This window comes from Oncorhynchus tshawytscha, linkage group LG21 (assembly GCF_018296145.1).
Source record: "Oncorhynchus tshawytscha isolate Ot180627B linkage group LG21, Otsh_v2.0, whole genome shotgun sequence".
Classification (NCBI taxonomy): domain Eukaryota; kingdom Metazoa; phylum Chordata; class Actinopteri; order Salmoniformes; family Salmonidae; genus Oncorhynchus; species Oncorhynchus tshawytscha.
The window spans coordinates 27,956,780-27,971,853 of NC_056449.1; the positions used below are offsets into that span (position 1 = coordinate 27,956,780).

The window sequence follows — 15,074 nt, forward strand, 5'->3', positions numbered from 1 at the left end:
ACTCATTCATATATCCTTATGTACATATTCTTTATCCCCTTACACTGTGTATAAGACAGTAGTTTTTTTGGAATTGTTAGTTAGATTACTTGCTCGTTATTACTGCATTGTCGGAACTAGAAGCACAAGCATTTCGCTACACTCGCATTAACATCTGCTAACCATGTGTATGTGACAAATAAAATTTGATTTGATTTGATTTGATTTGCAAAGCTCTTGGAGATTTACCCAGAAAGACTCACAGCTGTGATCGCTGCCAAAGGTGATTCTAACATGTATTGACTCAGGGGTGTAAATAATTATGTAACTGTATTTCTGTATTTAATTTTCAATACATTTGCAAACATTTCTAAAAACAAGTGTTCACTTTATCATTATGGGGTTTTGAAAAATCATCCATTTAGAATTCAGGCTGTAACACAACAATATGTGGAGTAAGTCAAGGGGTATGAATACTTTCTGAAGGCACTGTACATGGAACCAAAAAGAGTTCCACCTGGAACCAAAAAGGCTTCTCTTCTCCTAAGGGGACAGCCAAAGAACCTTTTGGGAACCTTTTTTTCTAAGAGTGTAGCCTACATAGAAAAGAACAACGGCCTAGCCTATTATAGCACATGTTGAACAAGACATACATCACACAATCTAGTACACCCAAATATAAAAAGCACCCACGCACGCACACACACACACACACACACACACACACACACACACACACACACACACACACACACACACACACACACACACACACACACACACACACAATACAACAGACTGGGTTGTGTCTGAACATGTACATTTTTAATGACACAATCTATCAGTCGCTCCAGGCGAAAAACACTATCAGTCATTGTGTTTTCATTTTTAGAGGACTGGGCAGCCTGCTCTCTTAGGCAACTAATCTATTGATCGGGGAGAGTAGGGAGGGTAGTTCTGTCCTCTGGATGTTGGTAGTTTAAGCATCTCATCATAAACTGAAAAGATTCAATGTAACCATGTCTTGTTTGGTGGGGGTTTAAACAGGATATATTTTTGACTTTTTAAAGCTTTTGTTTAGGCTTTGTTTAGTTAACAAATGTGGTAAATAAGCTGTTTCAGTTTCCACCTTATTTGCATATAGATAATGACTAGTCCCTGTTAGGCATGGGTGTGAGTCACACAAACAAACAATTGTTACCGCAAATTTGCATTGAATGGTCATTGATGATGCGTGAGTTTTAAATTGATAGGTCTGACATCAAGGGTGTCAAAGTAATTTGGGGGGCCATTTTGTAAACATAATGGTCTGTAGGGCCAAACATTGGCAAACAAAAAGTTGATTTACATGCCTCTATTTACAGTAGCCTATTGTCACGGTATAGTGTCGGCCTCAACAGAATTACATGTGAATTCACTTCAATTAGGCAGCTGGAGTTGGGAGTACAAGTCTGGGCCCACATTCAACCAGATGGCAGGCTACAAAATGGACCCTAGGCTGCATGTGTTTCATGTTTGACAAGCCCTACCTTAATCTCAGACTGACTGTAGTGAAACTGGGGGACAAGGCCTACATATAATCCATAATCATCAATGATAATAGGCCTGTAAGTGCGCCGCTAGAGGCCAAGGGTAACCCCAAATTTATATCAATAATCCAGAGCAATAGGCTAAATGAACTGCACTAATGTTCTTGTTCCAGCTGTGTCGGTTCGATCCGGTTCTGCATTCACAAGGACAATTGTCTGTCTCGCGCTTTCAACTGGTTCGATGAAACACCACTACATCAGGATTCGATGCAGTTTGACTGATGTTGGGTCAGGGATGTGGCATATTTCTTCCACTGTCACGCAGCTATTCTAGAGTTGGAGGGTGAGGGAGACAGATGGATAGCACCAAGATGAGAGGCTAATAAACTGTCCAGAATAACTTAACAGCTGGATACTTCATTGAGATAATTACTTTCCCCTTTCAGCAGAAACAGCGTTGGGTTAGATATTTGGAAACATTTCAGATTTTCTTTTAAATTAGACCCATTTTGGAAATTTAGGCATTTGTGGTGCACATATCTTGAAGGATTTCGAATAGCTCATTCATACAGAACATAAGAAATACCGGTAACCAGCTGACAAGAGTGATGGTTGTTCATCTTCTGGAGCTATGATCTCTGAGGCTGACAGACAGGGAGCAGTTAGACCCAAGAGGTTACCATCAGACGGGCACAGGGACAGGGACCGCAGCCCCAGACAGAGAGCAGAAGCTGATCAACACTATGTTTTACAGGAGAGACATCAGGAGGGCATCGACGACCTCCCTGCAGGGAAGAGACAAATGATGGAGAAGTTTTTCACTCCTGTTCATAGTCCTTCTCCAGGTGGGATGAAACCAGGGAAGCACTGCCATCACAACCCCGATCATTACCACCAGCACCGGGATCAAGAAAGGGAGACACACAGGTAGGATCACCATTGAGTTTCTCTTTTATTAAAGTTTCCTTTTTTAAACAGTTATGAGGAATGCACATTTGATGAAGACTATAATTGAGTGTGGTTATTGAATGAATACATCATTACTACTTAATCTCTCTCAATATCAGCTACAGCAGGTTACGGGACAATGATAGACGCAGCAGTGAAAGCCACGGTCACCACCATACCCATGGTAACCATCTCCAAGATGACCAGGAGCAACCCCTTAGACGCCACCATCACCATCCTCAGCACCTTCATCACGATGACGAGATGTCGGACCACCACACCACCGTTACCCTCTCCAGAGCATCTTCCTCCTCCCTCTCATCTTCCCCCTCCGACTCTTCCACCGAATGGTCCTCTGAGGCCGGCATTGACGACAAGTTCTCCATGAAGCACGTCAGCCGGCCGCAGCATACCATGTCCTGCTCCAACATTGCGGGAGGACGACAGTTCCGTGAGGACGACAGCGAGCTGCAGGTGTATGCCACTGTCAAACAGGGGCGAATTCACAGAGGAGGCAGTCCTGGGACCCATCCTCGGGCCCAGGAGAGGGGAGGACGAGAGCCCAACTACTCCGAGCTAAACCGAGGCCACAGCCGCAGTGAAGAGGGGCTGCTGCAGAACACAGGAACTGACAAAGGGAAAGTACGGACACCCCCACACCTGAAGCACGGATCCCTCTACAAGACAGCCAGCCTGGGCCGGAGCCTGGCCTTCAGTGAAGAGGTCTTGGCTGGGCCGAAGAGGGCGGTGTCTTTTATCCAGCTCCCCAGTAAAGGCATCCTGAAAAACAAGGAGGCGCCACGGGACATCCGCAAGGCCAAGTCCATGGAGGTGCTGTCCCCCCGGGTGGCAGGCAAGGCGACAGGGCCCAAGGGGAAGCAGGATGTGGATGTTCTGAAGGATGCAGCCAGGCAGAGCATGGTGAAGGGGAAGATACAGTTCTCTGCCTTCCTGGATGAGATCACTAAACAGGTCATCAGCCCCGCCCGTCTCAATACTCTGGGGGTCCCTATCGAGACCGTAGGACCGGGTCCAACCAAAGCCCTAGCTTCCCCCAAATCTCAACCGAAAAGTCAGCCCCAGCTTCCCTCGAAAAAGCAGGGAGATGGGCAGGGGGAGGAGAGGGAGCCGGTTACTAAACCGCAGGCTCTGCCTAGGAAACTGAGGAATGCCTCTGACGCACGGTCACGGAAAATATCTCTCCCTGCAAAGTTTGGGTATGAAAGCAAGAACCACACTCCTCGTCTAGGCAGCCCCCCAACCCTCCATTCCAGCCAACCCTACCCGCCCCACCCACCAGCTGGCTATGAAGACGAACCAGCTTCCCTGCCGGACTTCCAGGGTCCTGTCGGTAATAGGCATGGGCGGTATGGCCCGCTTCTTACAGATGGCACTGTCAGCTCCAGCCCTGAGCCCAGCCATCACAAACACCGGAGCTACAAACACCTTGATCAGAGCCACAGGCCCAGCCATAGCCCACCTTCATCTCCACACACCCAGCAGACCCAGCTACCCCATCACACCCTGATCCACACACATTCCCCTCCTCCAGTACAAGGGCCAGAGTCGGAGTCTCCCTCCAGCAAGTCGGACTCGTCCCGGAACAGAGAACAAGACGCGGCCAGCCCCAACTCCGAGCAGAACGACCGCCACAGCCAGTCAACCTACCGCTGGTGTCCTACTTCATATAGGGTGAAAAATAACGGATGTCAACTACAGATGTAGGATCTTAATTTGTACAAGTTTGCTACAGGAGAAAAATAATCCTGCAGTAAATGGAAATGTATGGAAATTAATGGACATTTTTGTAAGGGTTGATAAATTTTTCGTTAGGGCAAATCATGTCTGAAATTTCAAAGTGAAAATGTCTAACTTTAGAAGCCTTTTAAAAACTTGAATACACCACAAGTTTGTATTTCCTGCTCTGCAGGAAAATTCTCAGCAACAAAAGAGTGATCAAATTAAGATCCTACATCTGTATGCCGATGGAGTCAGAGAGTCTAAATACATACTATAGATAGTAGGTCCTAACTGTGGAGTTAGGTAAATCATACTATAGATAGTAGGTCCTAACTGTGGAGTTAGGTAAATCATACTATAGATAGTAGGTCCTAACTGAGTTAGGTAAATCATGCATTGATGTCGTTGTGATACCCAAGTAGGATTTGTGCCAATGTTCTTTAATTCTTTAATGGGGTGGCAGGGTAGCCTAGTGGTTAGAGCGCTGGGCTAATAACCGGAAAGATTGCAAGTTCAAATCCCCGAGCTGACAAGGTACAAATCTGTCGTTCTGCCCCTGAACAGGCAGTTAACCCACTAATCCTTGGCCGTCATTGAAAATAAGAATTTGTTCTTAACTGACTTGCCTAGTTAAATAAAGGTAAAATAAATGAAATAAAAAATGTTCTCAAAGTGATTCAAACCACACAGGGAGTGTCAGTTAGTGTCCTAAACCACAAAGTAGCAGTTATATAAGGAGAACTCAAGCGTCATCCTCTGTCTGTGACGCTTGTCCACATAAAGTAACCTTTATAGGCGTTGTGTTGCATTTGGAATAACACGCTACCCAATGCAAAAGGGCCAGGTAGCACAGAGAGGGACAGCTAGCACAGAAAGGGACAGTTAGCACAGAGAGGGCCAGCTAGCACAGGGAGGGCCAGCTAGCACAGGGAGGACCAGCTAGCACAGGGAGGACCAACTAGCACAGAGAGGACCAGCTAGCACAGAGAGGGCCACAGTAACCCTGCTCTGGCGCTATTAACGTCACTGATCCATATCTGACACACAATCCATAGCTTTTCTTGGAGCGTATGAACTCAAGTTCAATAAACAATCCCTTTCGCCCTGTTATGTCCTTATTATTCTCTCTGTCATTTTCATCTCGGTCCAAAAAACATTCAATTCAGTTTATGAAACTTTATTAGCAAGTGAAGAAACTGCACTGTACATTGTCAAAGCTTATAGTAACAATATCCAAAGTGAATGATGTGTATAGTAATGAGTCAAATAATAGTCAAAGAAAAGAAAAGTTGATAATAACATTACTAATACAACTAATAGAACTGTATTAAAAGTTATTAAAATAGAAAATCAATGAGTTATCTTTAATCTTCTCTTTTGCTGTCTCTCTCCACAGGCCTTGACGGATGACACAGGCGAACTCCAGTGAGTGTGATTTTTTCCTTCTTCTCCTCCTCTCCTCTCTGTTTATCGATGCACTCTAAAGAGCATGCTTTTTGATTGTGAAATGTCACTGGATATGGATTGCACTAATGGCTTCCAGAGCTCTCTCATCACCTCCATCAGTAAAGATGGATGAAGAACATGTTCAGATAAACTGTATGAAAAATGTGTGTAACAATGGTACAACGCACAGCGTTCAGTCTGGATTGCCTCGGCTATGTGAAATCTCTAGAAGCTGACATGAGCTGCATCTAATGTGCTAAAATGGCCTCCTCAGGAAATGTGACTGCATTTAAAAAGAAAACTACATCTCCCATGATCCTCCTGTTTGTAAATAGGACACTGCAGGAGGAGAATGCTGAGCTGCACCAGAACCTGATGCAAACAGTGGTCTGCATCGAGAGCCTGGAGGCGGAGCTAGCCAGGGCCAGGGAGGAGCTTAGCCACATGAAGGAGAAGTTCAAGAGGTCAGGGCTCATGATAATATGATGACGGCAGTGGAGGCTGGCATTGGAGGAGCTATAGGAGGACGGGCATACAAAATAGGCCCAGAATTCATAGCCAGACCCCTGCTTATGATGCTGTCTCTCTCTGCTGCAGGCTCCAGGACACACACACAGGTACCCAGCACACCAACAGCCTTCTGGGGGAGAAACTGCACTCAGCGGTAAGAATCAGGTCAAACATGAAAGATGGAGAGTGAAAAGAGAGCGAGAGAGTGGCCTCCCGAGTGGTGCAAGACACTGCATCGCAGTGCTAGCGTGCCACTAGAGATTCTGGGTTTGAGTCCAGGCTCTGTAGCAGCCGACCGCGACCGGGAGACCCGCACAAGGGGAGGGTTTGGCCGGATATCCTTGTCCCATCACGCACTAGCAACTCCTGTGGCTGGCTGGGGGCAGTGCGCGCTGACATGTTTTCTACAACACATTGGTGCGGCTGGCTTAAGTGGGCATTGTGGCTTGGCTGGGTTGTGTTTCGGAAGGGCGCATGGCTCTTGACCTTTGCCTCTCCCAAGTCCATGAGAGAGAGAGACATAGAAACATACACTGTTCTGAATATCCTTCTCCCGCTCTGTTACCTCTACAACAAACAGTGTTGTATTGACTGATGTCCTCTGTTCAGTTGTTGAAGACTTAGAGCACAATTAGTACTACTGTTATACCATCTGTAGTGAACATGTACTCTGTTCTATCCCTGCAGACTGAGAGCCTTAGCTCTGAGAGGAAGTATATGGTGCAGCGTATCGCCAATCTCAGCACAGAGCTGGAGCAGGCCAATGCCACCATTGCCTCTCTGGAGAACATCAATGTGAGCACAGCACCATCTACTGTGCAAAACCCACACTTTCTTTGTAAAGTTGATAGTGGCCTTACATTAAAACACTGTATCCATAATCTCCTAAACTTGTGTTCAGCTCATTGCTACCTACATGATCATTTCTTGTAACTCCTCTACTGGTTTCTCTGTGTCTGTTGTAATTGTATGAACTGAGAGGATGTCTGTGCTGTCCTCCAGGTTCCCTGTCTGATCAAGGAGCTCCTAGAGAAGCACTTTGACTCTGGAGACGCTGTCAAGCAGTTCCTGAAGAACGCCTTGAAAACCGGCCAATCTACGGGAGACATCGAATCACCGGCTCCAAAACTGGAGCAGAAGCCGTCTGATTGGTCAAGCATAGGACTGAGGGAGTTTGAGGCGGGTCCACAAAAGGTCACTGCTTTTATGCCCTGGAAGCAGGAGGAGGGGTTTGGGGTGATAGGTCAGACAGGAAATGAGGATTCTGGCTCGACGAGTCCCCCTTTCTCAATCGCTGACATCAGTATGGTTATATATAAGAAGCTAGCTGCCAGCCAAGCAGCAAGACAGCCCCGGCCTTCCAACTACCAACCTCACACTGACACCCCTCCCAACTCCTACCCTCTGGTGGAGTTGGGTACAGGGGGTGAGGGTTACCGTGTGCCTGCTGTCAAGGGGTGTGTGGCAGAGGCAGGGAGAGCAGCTGAGAGTAAGCAGGGTGCTGTTGTTGATGTGTCCTATCTGACGGCCCAGAGGGTTTTAGATGACTTCCTGCACCAGCTGACTCACCCAGAGGATGGGAGTGGAGGTGGGGGGAGGGGGCACAAGGCCAACGGGGAGGAGGAGGAGGAATTGACGAGAGGGGGGCGGAGTGAAAGGAACCTGTGAACTTCTGTAATTGTATTCTAATCGTGCATAGGCTAGGATTGTTCAAATTGTGACGGTTTCTTTGTGATGGTTTCAGGCCTGTAGTTCTGCATTTATTTGACTCACTAAATGTCACTATACATTTGAGTGATGGCATTGTAAGTATTACATTTTTCCTTCCCAAATGTCTTGTTGTGCAGTGGTAAAGAAAGTATTAGACTTAAACAACTCATTTGCATACTCACAGAATATAATAATTGATTAAAGTTTACAATGTGGTACAGTTCCTTCTTTCCCTTATGAAGTGATGCAGAATTGAAAGAGTTTTTGGTTCGTGTCTAGACAGTGAGTAGAATTTTCTATTTTATAACAATGACTGCTATTTTGTAAGCTCCAGTAAGCCAATGAAGTAACCTTCATATCTGAAAAACATCAACCCAGCTGCTACCCACTGTGTTTTGGGCTATCATGTCACATGACCTAGATTTGAACCTTTATTTGAAGCCTTATCCAGAGATATTAATTACACCAACAATGAAAGTAATTGTCTGAGGATGCTGCTGGACCATCTGACATAAAAAGTGGACAGTTTGATGAAAATGCTTTAAATAAAGGTTCAAATCCAGGTCATGTGACATGATTGTCCAAAACACAGGGCCCTACTTATGAATGCTATGCTGTACATCCTAATAAACTCTCTTAGCTAAAACTGAATAAAGTTGCTGTCATCCTCCCCAAATACATTTCATGTTGTAGATCAATAAAAGGACTGATTCTAAAGATGTCTGACAAGGTTTCTTAATTTGTCTTTACTGAACATTACCCACTTCTGGTGTTAAGCCACCACTCTCTCTCCTATTCTAGCCTACGCTGAACAAAAATATAAACGCAACATGCAACAATTTCAAAGAGTTTACTAAATTACAGGTCATATAAGGAAATTAGTCAATTTAAAGAAATTCATTAGGCCCTAATCTATGGCATTCACATGACTGGGCAGAGGTGCAGCCACACCCACTGGGGAGCCAGGCCCAGGCCCAGCCAATCAGAATGAGTTTTTTCCTAGAAAAGGGCTTTATTATAGACAGAAATACTCCTCAGCACAACATTTGAGAGAAATAAGCCTTTTGTGCATATGGAACATTTCAGGGATGTTTTTTCTTCAGCTCATGAAACACTTTACATGTTGTGTTTGTAATTTTGTTCAGTGTATGTATATCGCTCTCCCCCAGTCCCTCGGCCTGTAAGCGTTTATCCATCTCTCTCTATCTACCTGTATAAAATATAGCCCTGCCCCCCCTCCCAATCCTCTGTCTCAACTCCCTGTGAGTCTACCTGTCAAATCCAACCTGTAGGCCCAGAACAGGTTTGCTGATCAGACACTGGCCTGCTTTCCTATTGGTGCTCCTCTCCTAATAGGATCCCAAGGACTATGATGGGGGATTACCATATCCATACTGTACAATCGACATTGGCCAGTTCGTGTCCTCCACCATGGCCACAGCAGGAATTTAAGGATGCACCTTGACCACTCACAGACCACACCAGAGGGGTTCCATCCAAAACAAACTGGGGTTGTCATCGTCAGTTATTGTGTGAATCGAAGAGTCACTGTCGTGGTGCAACCATAACCTGATGATTTGAAGGATTATAGTTTTGCTGTCAAAAAAGGACGTGGATTATCAAATATCTATTAGATTCATTATTTTCTTGGCCTTCAGTTTTTGTCTCACAACTTCAATTGGATTACTACGGAGATTCCTAATATTTTCCTTTCTACGTGAAAGTTTTGGATTATCGTCCCAACCTGAACCTGTCCTTCAACATCAGACAGGTCTCCCTTCTTATCTCAGCCCACAGGAACAACTTACAGGAGATCAACCTGATAATAACTCACCAACGCACCCTGGAAAGGCCAAGCCGTACCTGTCTGTCTAATACAACAACCTTCGCATAACCTACTCCTATGAATTGCAGTAGTCCATCTTATTTTTTTGCCCAGAACTTTCCTTCTTTGAACCTACCAATATTCTTTCCTCATCCTTCACTGCTATCTCTCTCTACTTGATTATCTCAACATCTCCTCCTTCAGTCCTTTTCTCTATCCTCTCGCGCTTTCTCTCTCTGTGTGCTGTGTTGGTTGTTGTGAGCACCAGCCATGGTGCTGCTGAAGCTGCAGTTCCCCCTGCAGAGGCGTGTGCGTCTGGCCCAGGGTCTGTGGCTGCTGTCCTGGCTGGCCGTGCTGGCTGGGGCCTTCACCTTCTCCCTGGGAGTATACCTCAAGACCGAGCTGCTCCGCAGGGCAGAGGTACTGGCTGGAACTATAACACACACACACACACAAACTATAACACACACACACACCTGTTCACACATGGCAAATTACACACACAACTGTTGTATTTCACACGGCACACACACACGTGTCATGCTCACACATGACACACACACACACACGTTTCTGGCACTCGGCACACACACCACACACAACTGTCTGTGTCACTACTGTTTCTGTGGTCTATCCTGGCTGGTTCCACTGTGTTATCTCTTAGTGTGGCGTCTGTCTCACACACCTTCACCTATCAAAGCTTCATTCACACTCGGCTGTCATTATGCAGTTGGCTTGAATTCGGACAAGCTTTGTGTGTATGTGTGGGGAAGGGGGGTGTATTGGTGTGTGGCTGTGTGTATGTGGGGGAAGGGGGCGTATTAGTGTGTGGCAGTGTGTGGGGGGAAGGGGGCATATTAGTGTGTGGCTGTGTGTGGGGAAGGGGGTGTATTGGTGTGTGGCTGTGTGTGTGTGGGGGGAAGGGGGCGTATTAGTGTGTGGCTGTGTGTGGGGGGAAGGGGGCGTATTAGTGTGTGGCTGTGTGTGGGGGGAAGGGGGCGTATTGGTGTGTGGCTGTGTGTATGTGGGGGAAGGGGGCGTATTAGTGTGTGGCTGTGTGTGGGGGGGGAGGGGGCGTATTAGTCTGTGGCTGTGTGTGGGGGGAAGGGGGTGTATTGGTGTATGTGGGGGAGAGGGGCGTATTGTTGTGTGGCTGTGTGTGGGGGGGAAGGGGGCGTATTAGTGTGTGGCTGTGTGTGGGGGGAAGGGGGTGTATTGGTGTGTGTGGGGGGAGGGGGCGTATTGTTGAGTGGCTGTGTGTGGGGGGAAGGGGGCGTATTGGTGGGTGGCTGTGCGTGTGTGTGTGGGGGGGGGGGGCACATTGGTGTGTAGTTGTGTGTATGTATGTGGCTGTGTTCATGACTCATGCTGTGTATGGATTGTATGTATGAAGGGAGGGAGGGGGAGGGAGGGAGAGGGGTTGGTCGAAGCTTCACACTTGTGACATTTTGGAAGCCGTAACCTATCACTCAGATATGTAGGGTGCACCAGTACAGTGTATCTCCAATGAACCATTGACTACGGGTGGCTTCAATCTGGGGCTTTTCAAAAAGGAAACATTGTTTTTCGGTGCCTCCGCTGGTGACAGACGCCGAGCTTCAACGCTCATTGATTGTCTGGATCTGACAAGTTGTTACATGTTACATGAATGTTACTGAAAAAGAACAACAACATTCCTGAACTCACTAACACCAAAACAACAGAAAAAACAGACAAATGATGTAGTTGATTGCACTTTACCTACAGTGTCATAGTACTGAAGTGGATATAGCGGAGCACTAGAAGTAGTTATGTAGGGTGCTGACTCTGACTCATATTGCCTTAGATGAAGGGTACATAAATGGAAACATCATCATGGAATGGTACATAGCAGAACATATCTTCTGGTGCTTAGCTCTGTAATGTAACATAGATAGATTGTTTAGATGTAGTTTATTACTGCGTTGTAACTAGTATATTGCCTTTGTTATAACTGGTATAGTAAAGTGACCCTAGGTTTGACCTTTGACCCTCCAGGTGATGGACAACACAGAGATCCACGTGGTGCCTAACATCTTGATGCTGGTGGGCTTGGTAACTATGGGGATCAACCTGTTTGCTGGGCGGGTGTGTCAGGACTCCCTGGACTCTGCCCGATTCCCTCCCTGGAAGCCCTTCCTGCTGCCCTGGTATGGCCTGGCCTGGATGGTGTGTGTCTGGTTGCTGTCTGCTGTGGTGCTCAGCTATGCCCTGCAGGGACACCTCGAGGAGTCACTCAAGGTAAGGGCCTCTGGGATGGGATGAAGAAGGATGAGACAGTAAATGCCGAATAACATAATGACAACACTCGGGTCCTATCTCAGTTAGTCTTTCTGTGATTCCTCGCATCCTATCTCCTCGCCTGCGCCACAACCGCATTGGAGGAAAAGGTCACGGTCCCCCCAACCCTCTTCAATTCGTTTTGAGAAGAAGGCAAGGACATAAGAACTGAGGAATCCAGGAAAGATTAATTGAGAACAAGCCTTGGCTCCCATGAGTACTTCCTGGTCTTTTTATGACATCATCTCTGTCCAATCCCAGGTGGGCCTGAGGAACGGTATCCGGTTCTACCGGGACACGGACGTCCCGGGCCGCTGTTTCCAGAAGGAGACCATCGACAGGCTGCAAATGGAACTGCGTTGCTGCGGCAACACCAACTACAGGGACTGGTTCGAGGTGCAGTGGATCAGCAACAGATACCTGGACTTCACCTCTAAAGAAGTCAAAGAGTGAGAGATGGAGGAGGGGGAGAGGGGGATAGAAGGGGGAGAGAGGGGGTGGAATGGAGGGGGAGAGAGTGGGATGGAAGGGGGAGAGAGGGGAATGGAGTTGGAGAGAGGGGGATGGAGGGGGGTTGGAGGAGGATGGAAGGAGGAGAGAGGGGGATGAAGGGGGAGAGAGGGGAATGGAGGGAGAGAAAGGGGGATGGAGGGGGAGGATAAGGAGTGAGGAACGAGGGGGAGGAGGAGAGGGAGTAAGGGGAGGTGGAGGGGAGAAGGGGGTGGAGGGGGACAGAAGGGGTGGAGGAGAGGGAGTGAGAGAGAGGTGGGATGGATGGAGGGGGACGGGGAGGAGGTGAGGGAGAGGGGGAGTGCGAGAGGGGACGTGGGGGGAGGAAAGGGAGTGCGAGAGGGGGACAGAGAGAGTGCGAGGGGGACAGAGGGATGGAAGGGGGAGGAGGAGTGAGAAAGAGAGGGGGGGGGTGGAGAGGTGAAGCCCACTAACCATTGTTGTCTGACTTATCTGAGGTGATGATGACTCACATGTGATTTCCATACACCATGTCTCCAAGTGCCATCTCATAGATGTGTCATCCATCATTAAAGCCAGTGTCATTTATGTAAGGTAAAAATGTACAAGGAAAACGCTCAATCAAACCGTTAACCTATCTCCTCTCCAGTCGTGTGCGTAGCAACGTGGACGGTCGTTACCTGATGGATGGAGTTCCCTTCAGCTGCTGTAACCCCGGCTCCCCTCGGCCCTGTCTCCAGAACCACCTGACTGACAACACTGCCCACTACAACTATGAGCACCAGAGTGAGGAGCTGAACCTGTACAACCGCGGCTGCAGACAGGCGCTGGTCGACTACTACATGGGCCTCATGAACACCATCGGCCCCGGGATTCTGTCGGTCATCTCCGTGCAGGTATACATATGCACAAACAGTAGTTTTCATTGGTGATTTTGTTACCATCAACTTCTACCCCTGTGATAAGGTGGCTTTAGATATACATTTTGTAACCTTGGCTTTGAGTTGAACCTTGACCCCTGTAACATCATCTCCACAGATATCAGTGTTAGTGAGCCTGCGGTACCTGCACACGTCTCTGGAGGGCGTGGACCCGGAGAACCCCGAAGCTGACAGCGAGGGCTACATCCTGGCGAAGGGGGTTAAGGAGACCCTGATGGATGTCAAGACCACTGTGTTCAAACTGCTGCAGTTCGGACAGGTAGTGAACTACAGTACCCATAATGCTCTGTGAAACATGTCAGGGGTGTGCTCAGGGATGTGGAACACTCTAAATGTTGCAGATAGAAGGAGAATAAACAGAGATGAAAAAAATGCCCCTATTGGATCTGACTGACCAATCATACAGATTTAGGATCTAAATTTGAGCCAGTTTGCTACAGCAGGAGAATAATCCTGCAGCAATAGGAAATGTGAATTATTATGTAGATTATAATTAATGGACATTTTTTTGTGGGGGTTGATACATTTTTCGTTAGTGCAAATCAAGTCTGAAATTTCAAAGTGGAAATTACAAACTTTAGAAGCCTTTTTAAAACTCAAATACACCACAAGGTTGCATTTCCTGCTGTGCAGGAAAAATCTCAGCAACAAAAGAGTAATAAAATGAAGATCCTACATCTGTAACTGTCCTACACAAAACATTTATATCTTAACATTCTGTAACAATACATCCTCCTGATCAGACCGTCAGTGTTGTATGATGTACTACAGTACCCGCAATGCTTTGGGTAATGCATTTGGTTGTATCTCACTAACGTGTCCCGTCTCTTTATCAATACAGGTGGAGGCAGGTGACGAGGCAGAAGCTGGGGAAGATGGCGAGAAGGCAGCCACGTCCAGCTAGATGAAAGATCATATGTAACAATATATGGGTTTGAGAAGGGGAGTGAGGCTGTATTGTCATGTGACCTCATGATGGTCTTGCCTGTGACCAGGCTAATGTTTGGCTAGCTAGCGCTCTGTGTTGGGTTTGACACAGGTACTGATCTTTTTGGCTTGATTTATACTGCAACAATGGATGAGCACTAAAATACATAGGGAATCTTATCTTTTCATTAATCTTATTTTATCATGCTCCGCACAGACTAGACATGACAAGATCTAACAATCCATATTTTTTTTTAACTTGACAGAATTTGTAATGATAATCTTTGAGACAATGCTGTGTCCTGTTGCTCCTGATGCATCATACATCAAGTATTGAGGGGGAGGGTGATGTTTCATGTGGTCAAGAACAAACAAAGTCAAACTACTGAAAAGCACCCAAGAACACACACATACATTTTGTAAATATTCAAAAACAATATTCACATACTGGTACACGAGTAAATGAAACATCACACACACGGAAGTAAACTGATGTTCTGATCTTTGATTTGGATCAGACAAAATCTAAATCACACAGGTAATAACATAATAATACAAACATTCACCCAGCGTGAAGAAGGCCTACAGTCAATTGAATACTGGCCTGGATATAGAGTTTGTTAACGCACTGCTAAGTAACATGTGAAGTTGGCATCTGGCATTGAATATATTAAAGTTAGTTGCTTTTAATGGATTTGCAGAGTTGAGTCTTTTTGTACTAGATAAGCATTCAACTGAATTGGGTTATTT

The 15,074-nt window shown here is 46.6% G+C and overlaps 2 protein-coding genes across 2 annotated transcripts; both read left to right on the forward strand.

Annotated features, from left to right (window-relative positions):
- Positions 1–480: 480 nt before the first annotated feature.
- On the forward strand, positions 481–8,576 carry LOC112221150. Its single transcript, XM_024383286.2, has 7 exons — positions 481–2,435; positions 2,576–4,148; positions 5,593–5,621; positions 5,978–6,106; positions 6,240–6,306; positions 6,840–6,947; positions 7,155–8,576. The coding sequence occupies exons 1-7, from the start codon at positions 2,140–2,142 to the stop codon at positions 7,818–7,820; spliced, it is 2,868 nt and encodes a 955-aa protein (XP_024239054.1). The 5' UTR covers positions 481–2,139; the 3' UTR covers positions 7,821–8,576.
- A 675-nt stretch (positions 8,577–9,251) lies between these two features.
- LOC112220550 (RDS/peripherin-like protein xRDS35) lies at positions 9,252–15,018 on the forward strand. The gene is made up of 6 exons (XM_042303286.1): positions 9,252–10,107; positions 11,704–11,946; positions 12,247–12,434; positions 13,106–13,352; positions 13,495–13,656; positions 14,239–15,018. The coding sequence occupies exons 1-6, from the start codon at positions 9,958–9,960 to the stop codon at positions 14,299–14,301; spliced, it is 1,053 nt and encodes a 350-aa protein (XP_042159220.1). The 5' UTR covers positions 9,252–9,957; the 3' UTR covers positions 14,302–15,018.
- The last annotated feature ends 56 nt before the right edge of the window (positions 15,019–15,074 follow it).

Coding starts and splice junctions, on each gene's coding strand:
- LOC112221150 (XM_024383286.2), top strand. CDS start 2,140: ATGATCTCTGAGGCTGACAGACAGGGAGCAGTTAGACCCAAGAGGTTA. Junction 5,622..5,977: donor GATGACACAGGCGAACTCCA/GTGAGTGTGATT, acceptor GTTTGTAAATAG/GACACTGCAGGAGGAGAATG. Junction 6,307..6,839: donor GGGAGAAACTGCACTCAGCG/GTAAGAATCAGG, acceptor CTATCCCTGCAG/ACTGAGAGCCTTAGCTCTGA.
- LOC112220550 (XM_042303286.1), top strand. CDS start 9,958: ATGGTGCTGCTGAAGCTGCAGTTCCCCCTGCAGAGGCGTGTGCGTCTG. Junction 11,947..12,246: donor ACCTCGAGGAGTCACTCAAG/GTAAGGGCCTCT, acceptor GTCCAATCCCAG/GTGGGCCTGAGGAACGGTAT. Junction 13,657..14,238: donor AACTGCTGCAGTTCGGACAG/GTAGTGAACTAC, acceptor TTATCAATACAG/GTGGAGGCAGGTGACGAGGC.